The sequence below is a fragment of the Rutilus rutilus genome (genome assembly GCF_951802725.1).
Source record: "Rutilus rutilus genome assembly, chromosome: 1".
Classification (NCBI taxonomy): domain Eukaryota; kingdom Metazoa; phylum Chordata; class Actinopteri; order Cypriniformes; family Leuciscidae; genus Rutilus; species Rutilus rutilus.
Genome location: NC_140209.1, coordinates 41,257,630 through 41,271,362, shown reverse-complemented (window position 1 = coordinate 41,271,362; position 13,733 = coordinate 41,257,630). Strand labels below are relative to the sequence as shown.

General features: G+C 34.2%; 1 protein-coding gene and 1 long non-coding RNA gene across 5 annotated transcripts in view; one reads left to right on the top strand and one right to left on the bottom strand.

Annotated features, from left to right (window-relative positions):
* The first annotated feature begins 486 nt into the window (after positions 1–486).
* On the top strand, positions 487–3,485 carry LOC311307016. 4 transcript variants are annotated; one of them, XR_014630259.1, is made up of 5 exons: positions 521–539; positions 1,563–1,636; positions 1,693–1,827; positions 1,954–2,056; positions 2,879–3,484. It is a non-coding gene; the product is annotated as an uncharacterized lncRNA (long non-coding RNA). The 4 variants fall into 4 exon arrangements; XR_014630258.1 differs by lacking the exon at positions 1,693–1,827 and having other exon boundaries at positions 487–539; positions 2,879–3,485; XR_014630261.1 differs by lacking the exon at positions 521–539 and having other exon boundaries at positions 567–1,636; positions 2,879–3,483.
* A 5,894-nt stretch (positions 3,486–9,379) lies between these two features.
* The window catches only part of LOC311299655 (uncharacterized protein), a 424,501-nt gene continuing 420,147 nt past the window's right edge, over positions 9,380–13,733 (bottom strand). The window contains exons 24-30 of the mRNA XM_084423370.1: positions 13,203–13,508; positions 12,716–13,036; positions 12,182–12,484; positions 11,699–12,019; positions 11,165–11,467; positions 9,969–10,123; positions 9,380–9,817 (exon numbers count right to left, since the gene is read on the bottom strand). Of these exons, the coding sequence (XP_084279496.1) occupies positions 9,806–9,817; positions 9,969–10,123; positions 11,165–11,467; positions 11,699–12,019; positions 12,182–12,484; positions 12,716–13,036; positions 13,203–13,508 (1,721 nt within the window). The 3' untranslated portion in view covers positions 9,380–9,805. The remainder of the gene's footprint in view (positions 9,818–9,968; positions 10,124–11,164; positions 11,468–11,698; positions 12,020–12,181; positions 12,485–12,715; positions 13,037–13,202; positions 13,509–13,733) is intronic.

Below are 13,733 nucleotides of genomic sequence, written 5' to 3'. Positions count from 1 at the left end.
CACTGCTAAGAAAAGCATTTCAGAAAGTGCCATAATCCAACAGTGAATTATTAATATCGCATCGAAAGTTCATTAGGCTGTTGGGAAACACGGAAGAGGCTTTTAGTTTAACCCTGGTGATTCCTCTGACTTTTAGCTCCGCCTACTGGCGCGTCACAGTACTGGACTATTTAGCATTTAAATGTTTGTTGCCTCCAGATAATGGCAGTTGTCCTTTTTAGGCCAGGAGCCAGGTCCACTCCTCACACTGTAAAAAATCCAACTTGCAAATTGTTAACTCAGTTTAAAATTTTAAGTTGAGTGGGCAAATTTTTTACTGCAATGTTGAGTTTACTTATAAAAACTATTTAACTGCAAGTGCACTACTATTTTGTCCAATGAACACAAACAATTAAGTTGAGAAAACTTAATATTTTGATTTCATAGTTCGAACGTTTAACTTCCCGTCATCGCGCATGCGCGGTCTGTCTCGCTGTACGTTACTTGGGGTTTCCTCTTCCAACCACGCTATCGAAGGGACTGGATTTCATCTGATTGCGGTAAGTTTTCTTTAAGATTTATGAATGAAAATAGGCTATAAATTGCACACATATGTTGATAAAATATAGTATTATGTTAAAAGATATATTTCGTGGTGACGATAAGTTTCTATTGTTAGAGATTATCCACGTAGCACATTGCTACTTAACGTGCTAACGTTACCCAGACTAACGTTAGAGTGAGGAAACATGCTTGAAAAAGAAGGACAAGGACGTGCATGGTGTTTAAAAGATGTTAAAAATGTTAAGCTCAGTAAGTCGTGAATAAAGACTTAAATGCGGTGCTTGCGCTGATTGAGAGACAGAAAGCCGCTTCTCTCGGACTTGGACAGAATCTGAGTGCGAATTCAGCTATCTTTCGTGGCGTATTGCGATTTAATAATGACATACACATACAATTATGTCAATAACAAAAAACAAAACAAAAAAAGTATTCAAGTAAACACAGTCGGCAATGTCTTAAGTGAACATAACCAATTTGGTGAAACCTAGATGTTTCAGTATTAGATCCATGAGCTCTTAAAGTGACCGCAGTCCGTTCAATTTAATTTCAAGTTTATTTGTCACGTATACAAATTTCAGTTACAATTTGTACATGCTTAGGTTGAGGCTCAGTCATTCTACAGTAGTGCAATATAATTAAATACAATACAATTTAGAGGAAAATTTTAATAATAGAAGCCTATGCAAAACTAATGTGTTATGTTAAAAATATGTATGTTAGCTTTGCATATCAAATAATAGAATGGGTAGTATGTGTGCGGTATGTTTTAAAGTGAATAGGATAAAAATATTGTGTATCCTTAAATATTAGGCTAAATCCTTAATCTTAATCAATTAACAAAAGACAAAATCGCTGTAAATACAGTGAAAACTATGCATTGATTCTTTTTCACATTTGATTATTCATTTTCTGTATTATTTTTGCTACATGTTAAATTAACCTACTGTAACTGATTTTTTTGTTGTTGTTTTGTTTAATAAAATTATGTATCTTTGTTCTGTTGTATTTGTCCTTTTTAGACTAAAGAACATCAGTACAGTGACAAGATCCTTGGATGTGCTAAAACAGTGGCCTTTATTTTTTAAAAGATCAGGTGAGTTGAACTGAATTTACTTACTGTTTCAACAATGTTTTTTTTTTTTTTTTCAGGGTCTCTGCTCTCTGCTGAGTATTACAGTATCACACAAACTGATCCGAAGAGCACCTTTTTCTCTTAGTTAAATGAATACACATCTAGTTGTACAGAGCAAGTGGTGGAGATGAAGATCCTCACTTGATCATCAAGTAATTATTTTGCATGTGATCATATCTCTCTGGTTAAAGGCTGAATGGTGCCATCTCTTTTTCAAGGTAATTCCCATGCTTCACTTTGTATGTAACTTGTTCCATATTTGTTTTTCTGTCTTTCAGACACAGAAACTCCAATGTGCTTCCTCAAAGAAAGTCTACAACTCTTAAAGGTCTGCCTTTGTTTATGAGGGAAAAGTCTGGAAACATCCTGAAGACTTGCCTGGTAAGAAGATCATCAGCATATACACTCACACCTGATATATTTCACCTATTTACCAGATGCTGTTAAGAGATAGGTTTTGTGTGATATACAAAACTTATCATCAACAGACAAAGTCATGGTAAAAATTACTTTATTAAATAATTGTAGTTGAAACTTTCTCAGTGATCAGTTTGACTTCATCTGATAGCACAAATTCAACAAGTTGTTATTTTACCAAAGCAAAGACAGTGGAAAATTACTGCTTCACAACACTGTCCGGAGACATTCCCTCTGATATCTAACCTGTTAAAACAATACAGTGCACAATCATAAGGTTAAACAGTAATGTAGCAATAGCAGAGTAAATAAAATTAATATAATATGAAAGAATATGAATATAGGAGATATAAACAAGAAAAGGCAGCATGAAAGTAATCCATGTGACTCTAGTGATTTAAACCAATATTCACTGATGCAATATGACCAGTTTTGGGTGATGAACAGAATGTGTGCCTTAATACATGTACGATTTTGGGTGACCTAAAATAACTAAACTAAAACTAAAAAAAGCATTAAATCAGAATGGCCGTGGATTCTGCTGTGGACGAGTGCCACAGGCAATCACATCAATGCTGATATGGCATTGTTTGGAGTTGGGAAAATGTTTTCCGTTTATCAGTTTTAGCTCTATGGCTGAATTTGAACATGCTTAAAAAACATGATCACCTTTACTTTTCAAGTGAAGTTACATGAGCAGACCTTTAGGAACACTCTGTGGTCTAACATAATTCAATACAATAAAAAAATGACCCTAATTTTATGCTGATTTATTTTCTGCTGCAGGACACAGAGCCAGAAGACATTCACAAGGGGAGAAGATGAGGACCTTAACTATCGTTGAAGATGATGTTGCCACTGTCCACTCAAACCCAAATATAAGGTGCCTCTCTGTAGTACTGTAAGAGCAGTTTGGGCCAGATAATGTGCAAGACCTTTGCCACAGTTGTTACTCTCCTCTTTGGCTTAATTTATGGCCCCAATGTTAACTATTCTAAAGCATTAAAATACACCAGTAGTAACTGGTTAAGAAAAAAATTGTTTAGTTTGTTTAGAAAAAAAAACGTTTATTTATCTTGACCTAAAGTGCTCCGCAAGGCAGATTATTTTTTTTTTGCATAGTCCTTCAAAAGATTGTCCAAGTAGCTGCAATCCATATGGATAATTGTAAGGTTGAGCATTTATTTATTCCAGTTTGTACTCTAATTTTGTGCATAGTCTTTTTTTTTTTTTTTTTTTTTTTTTATAAATCTTGAAGAGTGGAATAGAACTTCATCACCTTAAAATATGTGTACCTAATGCAAATAGAAAATGTGTTGTTTTGCAGAATATTTGTCAATAAATAAGTTCTGTAATGATAGCAATGTCTTTTGTATTGTGTTGTATTTACAGTGGTTTACTCCCTGCATTTGGATTCTTTATGTGAAGGCTGTACAAGTATCTGGGTGAGATATTTGAAAAAGTTGAATCAACTTAAAAAAGTAAAAAAGTTGAATCAACTTAAAAAAGTTAAAAATTGAATCAACTTAAAAAAGTGAAGCAACCAGCTGCAAAGCTTTTTTGAGTTTACTGAACTTCAGGACCTCTGTAGTTGTGCTTACTCGTTTCTTTGAGTTGGACTGGTAGTTGGATGAACTTCGACCACTGAAGTTGAGTAAACTCAAAAATGCTTTGCAGCTGGTTGCTTCACTTTTTTAAGTTTACTCAACTTTTTATTTTTTACAGTGCAGGATGTTTTTGCTACCTTTTTTTCACTATTATTTCCTATTATCTCATACTTTGGGCCATCACAAGTTGATAATGACCACTCCCAACTTGGCCCCGTTTGGTCTCAGGGGCCAAAAAACACTCATTTTGGGAAAAGCTTTTGGCGGAATGATGTAATTGTGAATATTAAGGTACTGCAGCAACATAAATGGCCATATAACCCTAAAATTATGCATGGTGTATCCTGACACATAGGGGAAACTAGCAGAAAAAGATTCTGGGGATTGCTGCCTTTTTGCTGTCAAATATCACCCTCAACATACCCCAAAACACAAAAAAATGGCTGTCCGCCTGATAAATTGTCATCAAAAGTGATCATTTTCAAGCATTTTATTATATATATCACTGCCTCAAATGTATATGAAAAACTTCCCAAGTTTATAAGCTTCAATTTAAGTCCAAGATGACCTTTCTATCTAAAGGATTATAGCTGGTATAACCAAAGTTATCCACTGTACCTCAAATCGGAGAAAACTGATTTTTGAAAACCTGGCTCCCGTTATCTATACATCAAATTGAAATTAATTAATTATGTGATTTCATAGTTTGCTTATATTTGAATCCAGCCATGCTATTTAATGCCTCCAGCATCTAGGGCCAATATCTGATATCTGACACATCTGATATTGAGCTCTATTAAATGTTTGACATGTTTGGTCATGTTATAGTAGCCTATATAGGCTATATTACTAAAAATGAACTAATCAATAATTTATTTTTAATTCATGAGAATTAAAAGAGATGTTCCAATGAAATAAAATGACTTTATACTTACTGTTCTGGGACTTCTGTCAGCATTTCACTGGGGAGTAAAAGGCACAAACTGATAAAGACAATGGATGGCACATTATGCTGGACTGATTATGCTAGTCGATAATAGAACTCTATGCTGGGAACAGACAAGGGGTGTAGTCCCGGAGTAATAATAATCCCCAATGTGAAATGTTGACATCACTCTGTCTCTCTCAAAAATGGTGAGTATTCTAGTTTGCTCACTATAGCTGATGTCACATAGGCCTAATGGTCTCAGGACATTTCCTATTCCCTACTATTTGTGTATTTAGAAGACCCAGTTGAGTGGATAAGTATACTTTTTCCTTTTTATTCAGGAACAACACATAAAAAAATATATTTAAATTATACAAGAATGGGATGCATCATAAGAAATAAAATTATCTAAAATCAGATCAATAGTCAAGTCAGTAATACGATTTTTTTTCAGCAGTGTTCTGAGTTTGGAGAAGAACATTTATTCTAGATCTAGGGGTTATTGCTGCTCTCCCTGCTCTTATCCATGCTATAGGCTGCATGGATGCACAGGGAGTTCTGTCCCAGAACAGAACCATACCGCCAATCTGTATGCTAATTGTCATATTTGACTAGTGGTCCTGACATAAATGCATGTGGCCGTTGTGAAGTTGTGTTTCTTTTTTTTTTTTTTTTTTTTTTTTTTTTTTTTAAATAGATGTTCTAGATGAATGTTAGATCTACAATAGATTTTCTTCTCTAAGCTCAGATCACTGCTTTCAAAACAATTAACACTCAATTGCACATGGAATGATTTCAGTAGGCCCCAAACTGATATCTGCAGGGTTGATAATCTACACATCACAGGAAATTTACACAGCAATCACAATTGTATAATTTTTCTTTTTCAAAAGTAACAAACATTGTTATACAAATAATAAGAAAGCATAATAAGGGGAAAAGAAAGATGTGTGGGAGTGGTGGAGAGAGTTGGCGAAGGGGTGTAACGAGAGGAAGAGTGGAACAGGTAGAAAAAGATGAGGGGAGAGGAGGAGAGAGTTTAAGAAAAGGCGAGGGCATAAAGTGGAGAATGGGTAAAAGGTAAAAGGAAAAGGGCATTAGTGGAACGAATAAGAGGAGAAATTGCAAGAAGACATGAACAGAAAGAAAGGGGACAGCAGGATGGAAAAGAAGTGAAGAGATGTAAAAGATGCAGACTTTTAAAAGAAATGGGAGTCACGCTCATGGCCTCTTCTTGGGAGAAGCTAAACAGATCCAAAGTGTTATATGGCATTACACATCTATTTTTATGAGTATTATGATTGCTGATAGTTGTACATCTGTAGTTTTGAGACAGCCTTGGCATGGCAAGTTCTGCAAATGTCCAAAACAATTTCAGAATTAAAGTCAAGAACACTGAGGTGGATGAACAATGTATCTTCATTAGTGTATTTGTATCTGAATGGTATATGAAAAAAAAAAGAACAATAGAGAACACACCTGTAGTTTTGAAGATAGTATTTACTTTTAATAAATGCATTACTAGAATAAACTGCAGTGCTTCATTATGCAGTGAATATTAAACTGTGTTAATTGTTTTGAGAATAATTAAATTCATTTGAAGAAATGTGTCAAATCAATTGAGAAAAATAGTAACATATCAAATATGTTTTTCTTACTGTTCCCGGTTAACATAAATTTTACCACTTGATGGCGCAAAGGCCTTTACAAAAACAAGCAGGTTTGTGCTCCTCATCCAAATGCATGAAACTTGTGCATCATTTCGAAAATGCACAAGTTTGAAACGTGCTCTTTTAAACATTTTAGTTATGTATTTTAACAAGTATTTGTGTGTTTATTTTTTATTTTAAATGTTTTTTTTTTTTTTTTAAGTAACATTGAAAACACATTTCAATAAATCAAGTGCAAAATCATATTTCCCTGGCCTCTTTGTTCTTTATCTGGATGCTCTTTTTTTAATTTCTCATGTTTTTATTATGTTTTTTTTTTTAAGGCTTAAATTAACTTTGGGCCCTAATTATGAACTTATCTAGTATTTTTTTTTTTAAGTAGTTTTCTTTTTATATTTTCACACAATATGCAGTTAACATGTTTCTAAAAAGCTTCCATTTTCTTCTCACACAAGCGCACACAATACCAAAATCATGGATCTTTCTTGTCAAACACAGCATGCCAGAAATGAAGACATAATGTTCCAAACCTTAAATATAGTAAAGCCTCTATTTCTGCAACAACAGCAGCTCAAAAGTATTCAAAAAATATTTTTTTAAATGTTGAAACAGCTGATGAGCATTTTAAAGAAACAGATCACTGAAATATTGAGATTCCACTCTCAGTCAGAGCTGGAGACATAGACAGGTGTTGAATTATTCCATTACATGGACACACACAGTAATAACGGGACTCTTAGAATTGGTTTTGTTCAATGTGGATTGAGAGAGGGGGAAAAAAAACATTGATTTAGTTCTTTTTACAATCCCTAGGACACATTTCTCAAACCTTTCACATGAGCACAACATAAGTCTGAGTGAGCTAAACTGGGGATCATTTGTCTTTGCTTTGGCACAAAATGTAGGTATTAAATGACTACATCTGGTTATGAGAACTGTGAAAAAGTGTATTGAAAACTGTGTCCAATATAGCGATTGAATCAAAAACCAAACCTATGTTGGATCTTCTGTTACGGTCTGTGAAAGAGCACAAACTACCAAGGGCATCGACACCCCCACCCCTGCAAGGCAATTTCAACTGAAGTTCTGCGTAGAGGACCCATCTGACCAGTGCCCTGAGCAATTATGTTACTTGCTATTTTTTCCTATGTGCATTCTATAGAGTAATGACTCATTCACTTTTAGAAAGTATATTGCCAACAAAATGCATACATTCAACACTTAACCAAGAATGGTTGAAAGTATAACGAAAGTGAATTATAAAAAAGTTGTTTAGTTGGTGTATGCAGAATTTTTTTATATTTTTTTTATTTTGAAATGCAGAATATGGTATGCTGGTATTTAATGTAACAAAATGTGGTTTTGGACAGAAAATTAACTATTTGACTATTTGTGTGATGCAGGTTGCTGTGTTAAGAATTTAGAAAAAGTACTAAACACTTTGCAATTGTAAAAAAAACTATGCAATGTAAGTAAAATAAACCATGGTATAGGATTGATAAAATATATATTTAATGTTTAATTGTTGCAGGCTTTGGTTTGAAATGTAAACATTTTGACATTTCCAAGAACTGTTAGTCATAAACATGAACGTTTCACTTCAGCAGGTGTGAGGGGAAAAAGAGGAAGAAAGACAGACCCTGAATACATAGACGCTCTCGAATAGATCTAATTCTGACATTCTGAAATTCATTAGAGAGAACTTAGTCAAAGTAAACACTTGCCCACCACATTTGCATAAAAGCAAAGCAAAATTACTTGGAGATTAAAATATTTTTCAGCAAATGTTTCAAGCGGCATACTTTTAGATGGACCACAAAATGTAATTCAAGTAAATCTTAAGTATAAGTTGTAATGTAGACTACACATAAATCCATAATTGGATGTTGTTACAATGAAATAAATTTATAAATTTATCAATTTTACAGCATTGCAAATTGTTTTGAATTGTATAGCTCATCAAGCTTAAGATATTGCGTGTAGATAAGTTTATTATAGTTTGGCTATTATTAAAACGTTTCCTTGAGCGCTGAAAAGTTTGCAGCTGCTCCGTCTGCTTGGGTGATTCTCAATCCCCAGAGACAAAATATTCAAATACATACAACAACCGAAACTGAGAGAAACACATCTACATTGCAATAGTTCCTTAAACTAAAGCTTTTCTAGGAATATGTCATTGTGTGCAGTTTAATCTGTCTTAATTTCAGAACAACTGAAAGAACAGAAATACATTTTTAAAACACATCTTTTGGGGATGTGACACTCCTCAAAACCTTCCAATGATGTTAGAAAGCTTTACTTTATTAATCAGTTTGGTTTAGTAGCTTTACTCTATCAGTTCTTCTGAAATGTAGAGGGGTAAATGACATGATGTGCATATTTTTGTGTCCAAGTGCATTATTTCCTTTTTAAATAATTTGATAAATGCATGGCATATATCACTTTATTCTATTAAACCCATTTAGTTTGAATGAATTCTTAGTACATTTAAATAATACATATTATACATATTTGTTTTGTTATCTTAAACCCCTAAAGTCTCAAGTGGTGCAACTGTCTGAACAAATGAACTGTTATAGGGAGTCCACTGAAAGCAAGTTGTAGAATTCAGTGCAGTTTTATTAATATCCAAAAACAAGATCAAACATAAAACAAAGGCATGGCATGAAACTCAAAACAAAAACAGGAAAATAGTCATGTTGCTTACCACCAGTGGTTACACGAAACAATACTTGACAAAGACACATGGCAAACACGAGGGCTTAAATGCACACATGGATCCTTGTGGAAGAGTGAAAAGATTTGTAGATCTCTCTCAAATACTGGTAAAAACTGCTGATTTCAAGTATGGGTATTTTGGTACACTTTCCATGTCAGGTGGTACAACTATATTTGGTTGTACCCCCTGACATAAAAAAAGAGAGAGAAAAAAAAAACAGTTTGAAATGTTTTTTTAAAAACTGAAGCTTGTTTAAACACATTGATCATGACTCAAACATTTGCATTGCATCAATTTTTGAAAAAAAATAAATAATTGTAACCATATTTGTCAAATGACCTACATATATGTTTGCCCTCATGCTAAAGTAATAAAATGTTTTTTTGACAGATTAAATAATTACATTAATTGATTGAATTGATTTATGATTTAAACTTGATTAAGATTAAATTATTTTTTACAGGAGTATGATTTTCAAGAAAATACAGTTTCAGTCTTTCTACTTCAACATTTCTGTGTGTGACTTGCTCTTTATTGTAATTACATAATTAAATAAATTTAAAATTTCCCCATTTTACAGTGTATGTATCTATAAAAGTAATACTCACACATTATATTTGAAGGAAAATAATCTAGATAACCTGAAAGAATAGACAAAATAAGACTTTATTGATGAGTGTGTGAAGGCTGAGTGCATATTTGTCAGTATCTTCAAAAATGTGTGAATAGAGGCAAATTATGTAGATTCAACATCAGAATAAGAAACGTTGGAGTCTTCGGAAAAAATCATCAGTGCTTCATCTGGAAAAAGTCAATAAGATCAATAATAAAAAAAACACATTTTAGTTACATAATGCAATCCAAAGTGAAGCCGTTATGTATATAATTGTAACAGTATCTTATTTATCATATTTAAAAAGCTCTGTAGTCAATTTAGTAATGTTTGGGTTACCTTGAAGAGACTAAGTACAGCGCTGTATGTCAGAGAAAAGAGGAATAGGAAGATGAATGAAGTGGCAGTGGACCAGAGACTTCTGAACTCATCCTCCTCCAGAACATCTTTATTACAGTTCAGAGCAAAGCCCTTCTCTGGCTCAGGTGGCTCACCTGGAAAAGAAAACACATGTACATGGGGCATATGAACAGGATAAGCACATTGTCCAGTACGTATATGCAAACATAAATCACACATCCTGAATTTAAAGCCCAATGTGTCTAAGGCTTCTAGTTAGTGTATAATTAAGAACATGGCGGCCACATGTAATGCTTGCGTGTACTCACACACATTCATTTGCACACACAGCTAAATGTACACAGAAGAGACAAACATATAACATTGTCCTCTCTCTTACTCATTGTTTCTGCATTTTACCATACACTTTATAAAAATATGCTCAAGCATATTACTTTTTTCCCCCCAAGTATCATCTCAGACATTAACTAATACTGACATATAAGTACACACTACATCCTTACAACAAAACATTTGCATGCCTTATTGATTGTAAATGTCAATATGGTGACTTTGGTGGTCACCATAAGAGGCTTTACTGTGTGCAGAGTCACAATAATATTCTAATTTATCTAAATACTGATGAAACAGGACCAGAATGTAAAGTATGCAAAGTTTCTGATTATAAGAACCATAAGAGCTGGACTAAATCATGCAAAGTTGCAAACACAAAGATTTATTGCTTAAAATTGTAAAACAACATAAATGTCAAACCAAAATGAAATATTTTTGATTTGAAACATAGAACATTACAAACATAACTGTTACAGATGACATGAAAAGGCGGTACAGTAAGCAGGACAAAACATATTAAACTCACACAGGTCAGAATAAATTTTTGTTCTTGAAAACTATTGTTTTTTTTCACACTATGATATTATAATGACTATGTTTCCCTTCATATTTATTTTCATGCAATAACAAATTAAGCATAGTTTTGAGTGAAACTTGGCTTTGAAGTTTGACACATGCAGTAAAGTAAAAAAAGCAGAACAATGACCAATGAACAAAAACATCAAAGACAGATAATCTGACAAGTGAGCAACAGGGAGCATAAGCACTGGAAATGAACAAACGAACAGATACAAGTTAACACTGATAATCTTTGATACAAACTGGACATTCTGACTGTTTACTTTTGCTTGTTGTCACTTGTAACGGAGCACTTGTATTCTTCATGTTGGCGTGTTTGACTGCACAGGTGATGGTGGTTTGGGGATCTTCATACTCTTTTTGTGACACTGTTAGGATGCTGAGAACAGATTTGTTGTCCATTTTACAGTTGGGAGAACTGGTTATGGCCTCTATGTAAGGATGTCCCTTCACTTGCCACATGATATAGACATCACCAAGTTTATGGCTTGTGACCTCACACACCAGAGAGACACTGTCGTTGTAAAGATCAGGTCTGTGAATGGTAACAGTGGGTATCTGTCCATCTGAGTTAAAGGAAGTGATAAAGGTTCATTAAACAAACAGAAGAATCAAACAATAATGAATAACAATAGTGTATCAAGACAGTCTAAGCTTTTTGACAGCGAAAGCATTTCAAATGGGCTTGCGGTTTTTGCCAGAAAAATTGTTATATTCCATTTTCATAAAATTATAATTGCACCTGTAAATGCACATACAGCCACAAAGTCAATTATTTGGAAGTAACATTGACTTACCTCCTTTATCAAAATGGATCTCCTGCTTGATTTCTCTGTTATTAATTGTGTCACGGATGGTGCAGGTGACTATTTCTCCATCAAACCATGTTTCTTTATCAATGGTGACATTGTGGATTTTCATAAACGGTGAAGTGTCAGTAAAGACATTTCCTGGTTTGATATTCTTGATAGGTACAGGTCCATTCTTCACTGTGCATGACACTGAAGCTTCTTGCACTGTCTTTTGTACATCTCCAGAAACAACAGCTTCCAAGACAACTTTATCATGGAGAAATAGTTCTCTCTCAATTGGTGGCTTCAGCGTCAGTGTGAATTTAGCTAAAGGGAGTAAGAAAGTACATAACTTCATGTGTAAATTTGGATTTAGGTGTATATCTGTGAATTGTAACAGGGAGCATAAGCACTGGAAAATGAACAAACGAACAGATACAAGTTAACATTGATAATCTTTGATACAAACTGGACATTCTGGCTGTTTACTTTTGCTTGTTGTCACTTGTAATGGAGCACTTGTATTCTTCATGTTGGCGTGTTTGACTGCGCAGGTGATGGTGGTTTTGGGATCTTCAAACTCTTTTTGTGACACTGTTAGGATGCTGAGAACAGATTTGGTGTCCATTTTACATTTGGGAGAACTGGTTATGGCCTCTCTGTAAGGATTTCCGTTCACTTGCCACATGATATAGACATCACCAAGTTTATGGCTTGTGACCTCACACACCAGAGAGACACTGTCGTTGTAAAGATCAGGTCTGTGAATGGTAACAGTGGGTATCTGTCCATCTGAGTTAAAGGAAGTGATAAAGGTTCATTAAACAAACAGAAGAATCAAACAATAATGAATAACAATAGTGTATCAAGACAGTCTAAGCTTTTTGACAGCGAAAGCATTTCAAATGGGCTTGCAGTTTTTGCCAGAAAAATTGTTATATTCCATTTTCATAAAATTATAATTGCACCTGTAAATGCACATACAGCCACAAAGTCAATTATTTGGAAGTAACATTGACTTACCTCCTTTATCAAAATGGATCTCCTGCTTGATTTCTCTGTTATTAATTGTGTCACGGATGGTGCAGGTGACTATTTCTCCATCAAACCATGTTTCTTTATCAATGGTGACATTGTGGATTCTCATAAACAGTGAATTGTCAGTAAAGACATTTCCTGGTTTGATATTCTTGATAGGTACAGGTCCATTCTTCACTGTGCATGACACTGAAGCTTCTTGCACTGTCTTTTGTACATCTCCAGAAACAACAGCTTCCAAGACAACTTTATCATGGAGAAATAGTTCTCTCTCAATTGGTGGCTTCAGCGTCAGTGTGAATTTAGCTAAAGGGAGTAAGAAAGTACATAACTTCATGTGTAAATTTGGATTTAGGTGTATATCTGTGAATTGTAACTGTGAATCATTTTAAGCACTGGAAAATGAACAAACAAACAGATACAAGTTAACATTGATAATCTTTGATACAAACTGGACATTCTGGCTGTTTACCTTTGCTCGTTGTCACTTGTAATGGAGCACTTGTATTCTTCATGTTGGCGTGTTTGACTGCACAGGTGATGGTGGTTTGGGGATCTTCATACTCGTTTTGTGACACTGTTAGGATGCTGAGAACAGATTTGGTGTCCATTTTACAGCTGGGAGAACTGTTTATGGCCCCTATGTAAGGATTTCCGTTCACTTGCCACATGATATAGACATCACCAAGTTTATGGCTTGTGACCTCACACACCAGAGAGACACTGTCATTGTTGATACGATCAGGTCTGTGAATGGTAACAGTGGGTATCTGTCCATCTGAGTTAAAGGAAGTGATAAAGGTTCATTAAACAAACAGAAGAATCAAACAATAATGAATAACAATAGTGTATCAAGACAGTCTAAGCTTTTTGACAGCGAAAGCATTTCAAATGGGCTTGCAGTTTTTGCCAGAAAAATTGTTATATTCCATTTTCATAAAATTATAATTGCACCTGTAAATGCACATACAGCCACAAAGTCAATTATTTGGAAGTAACATTG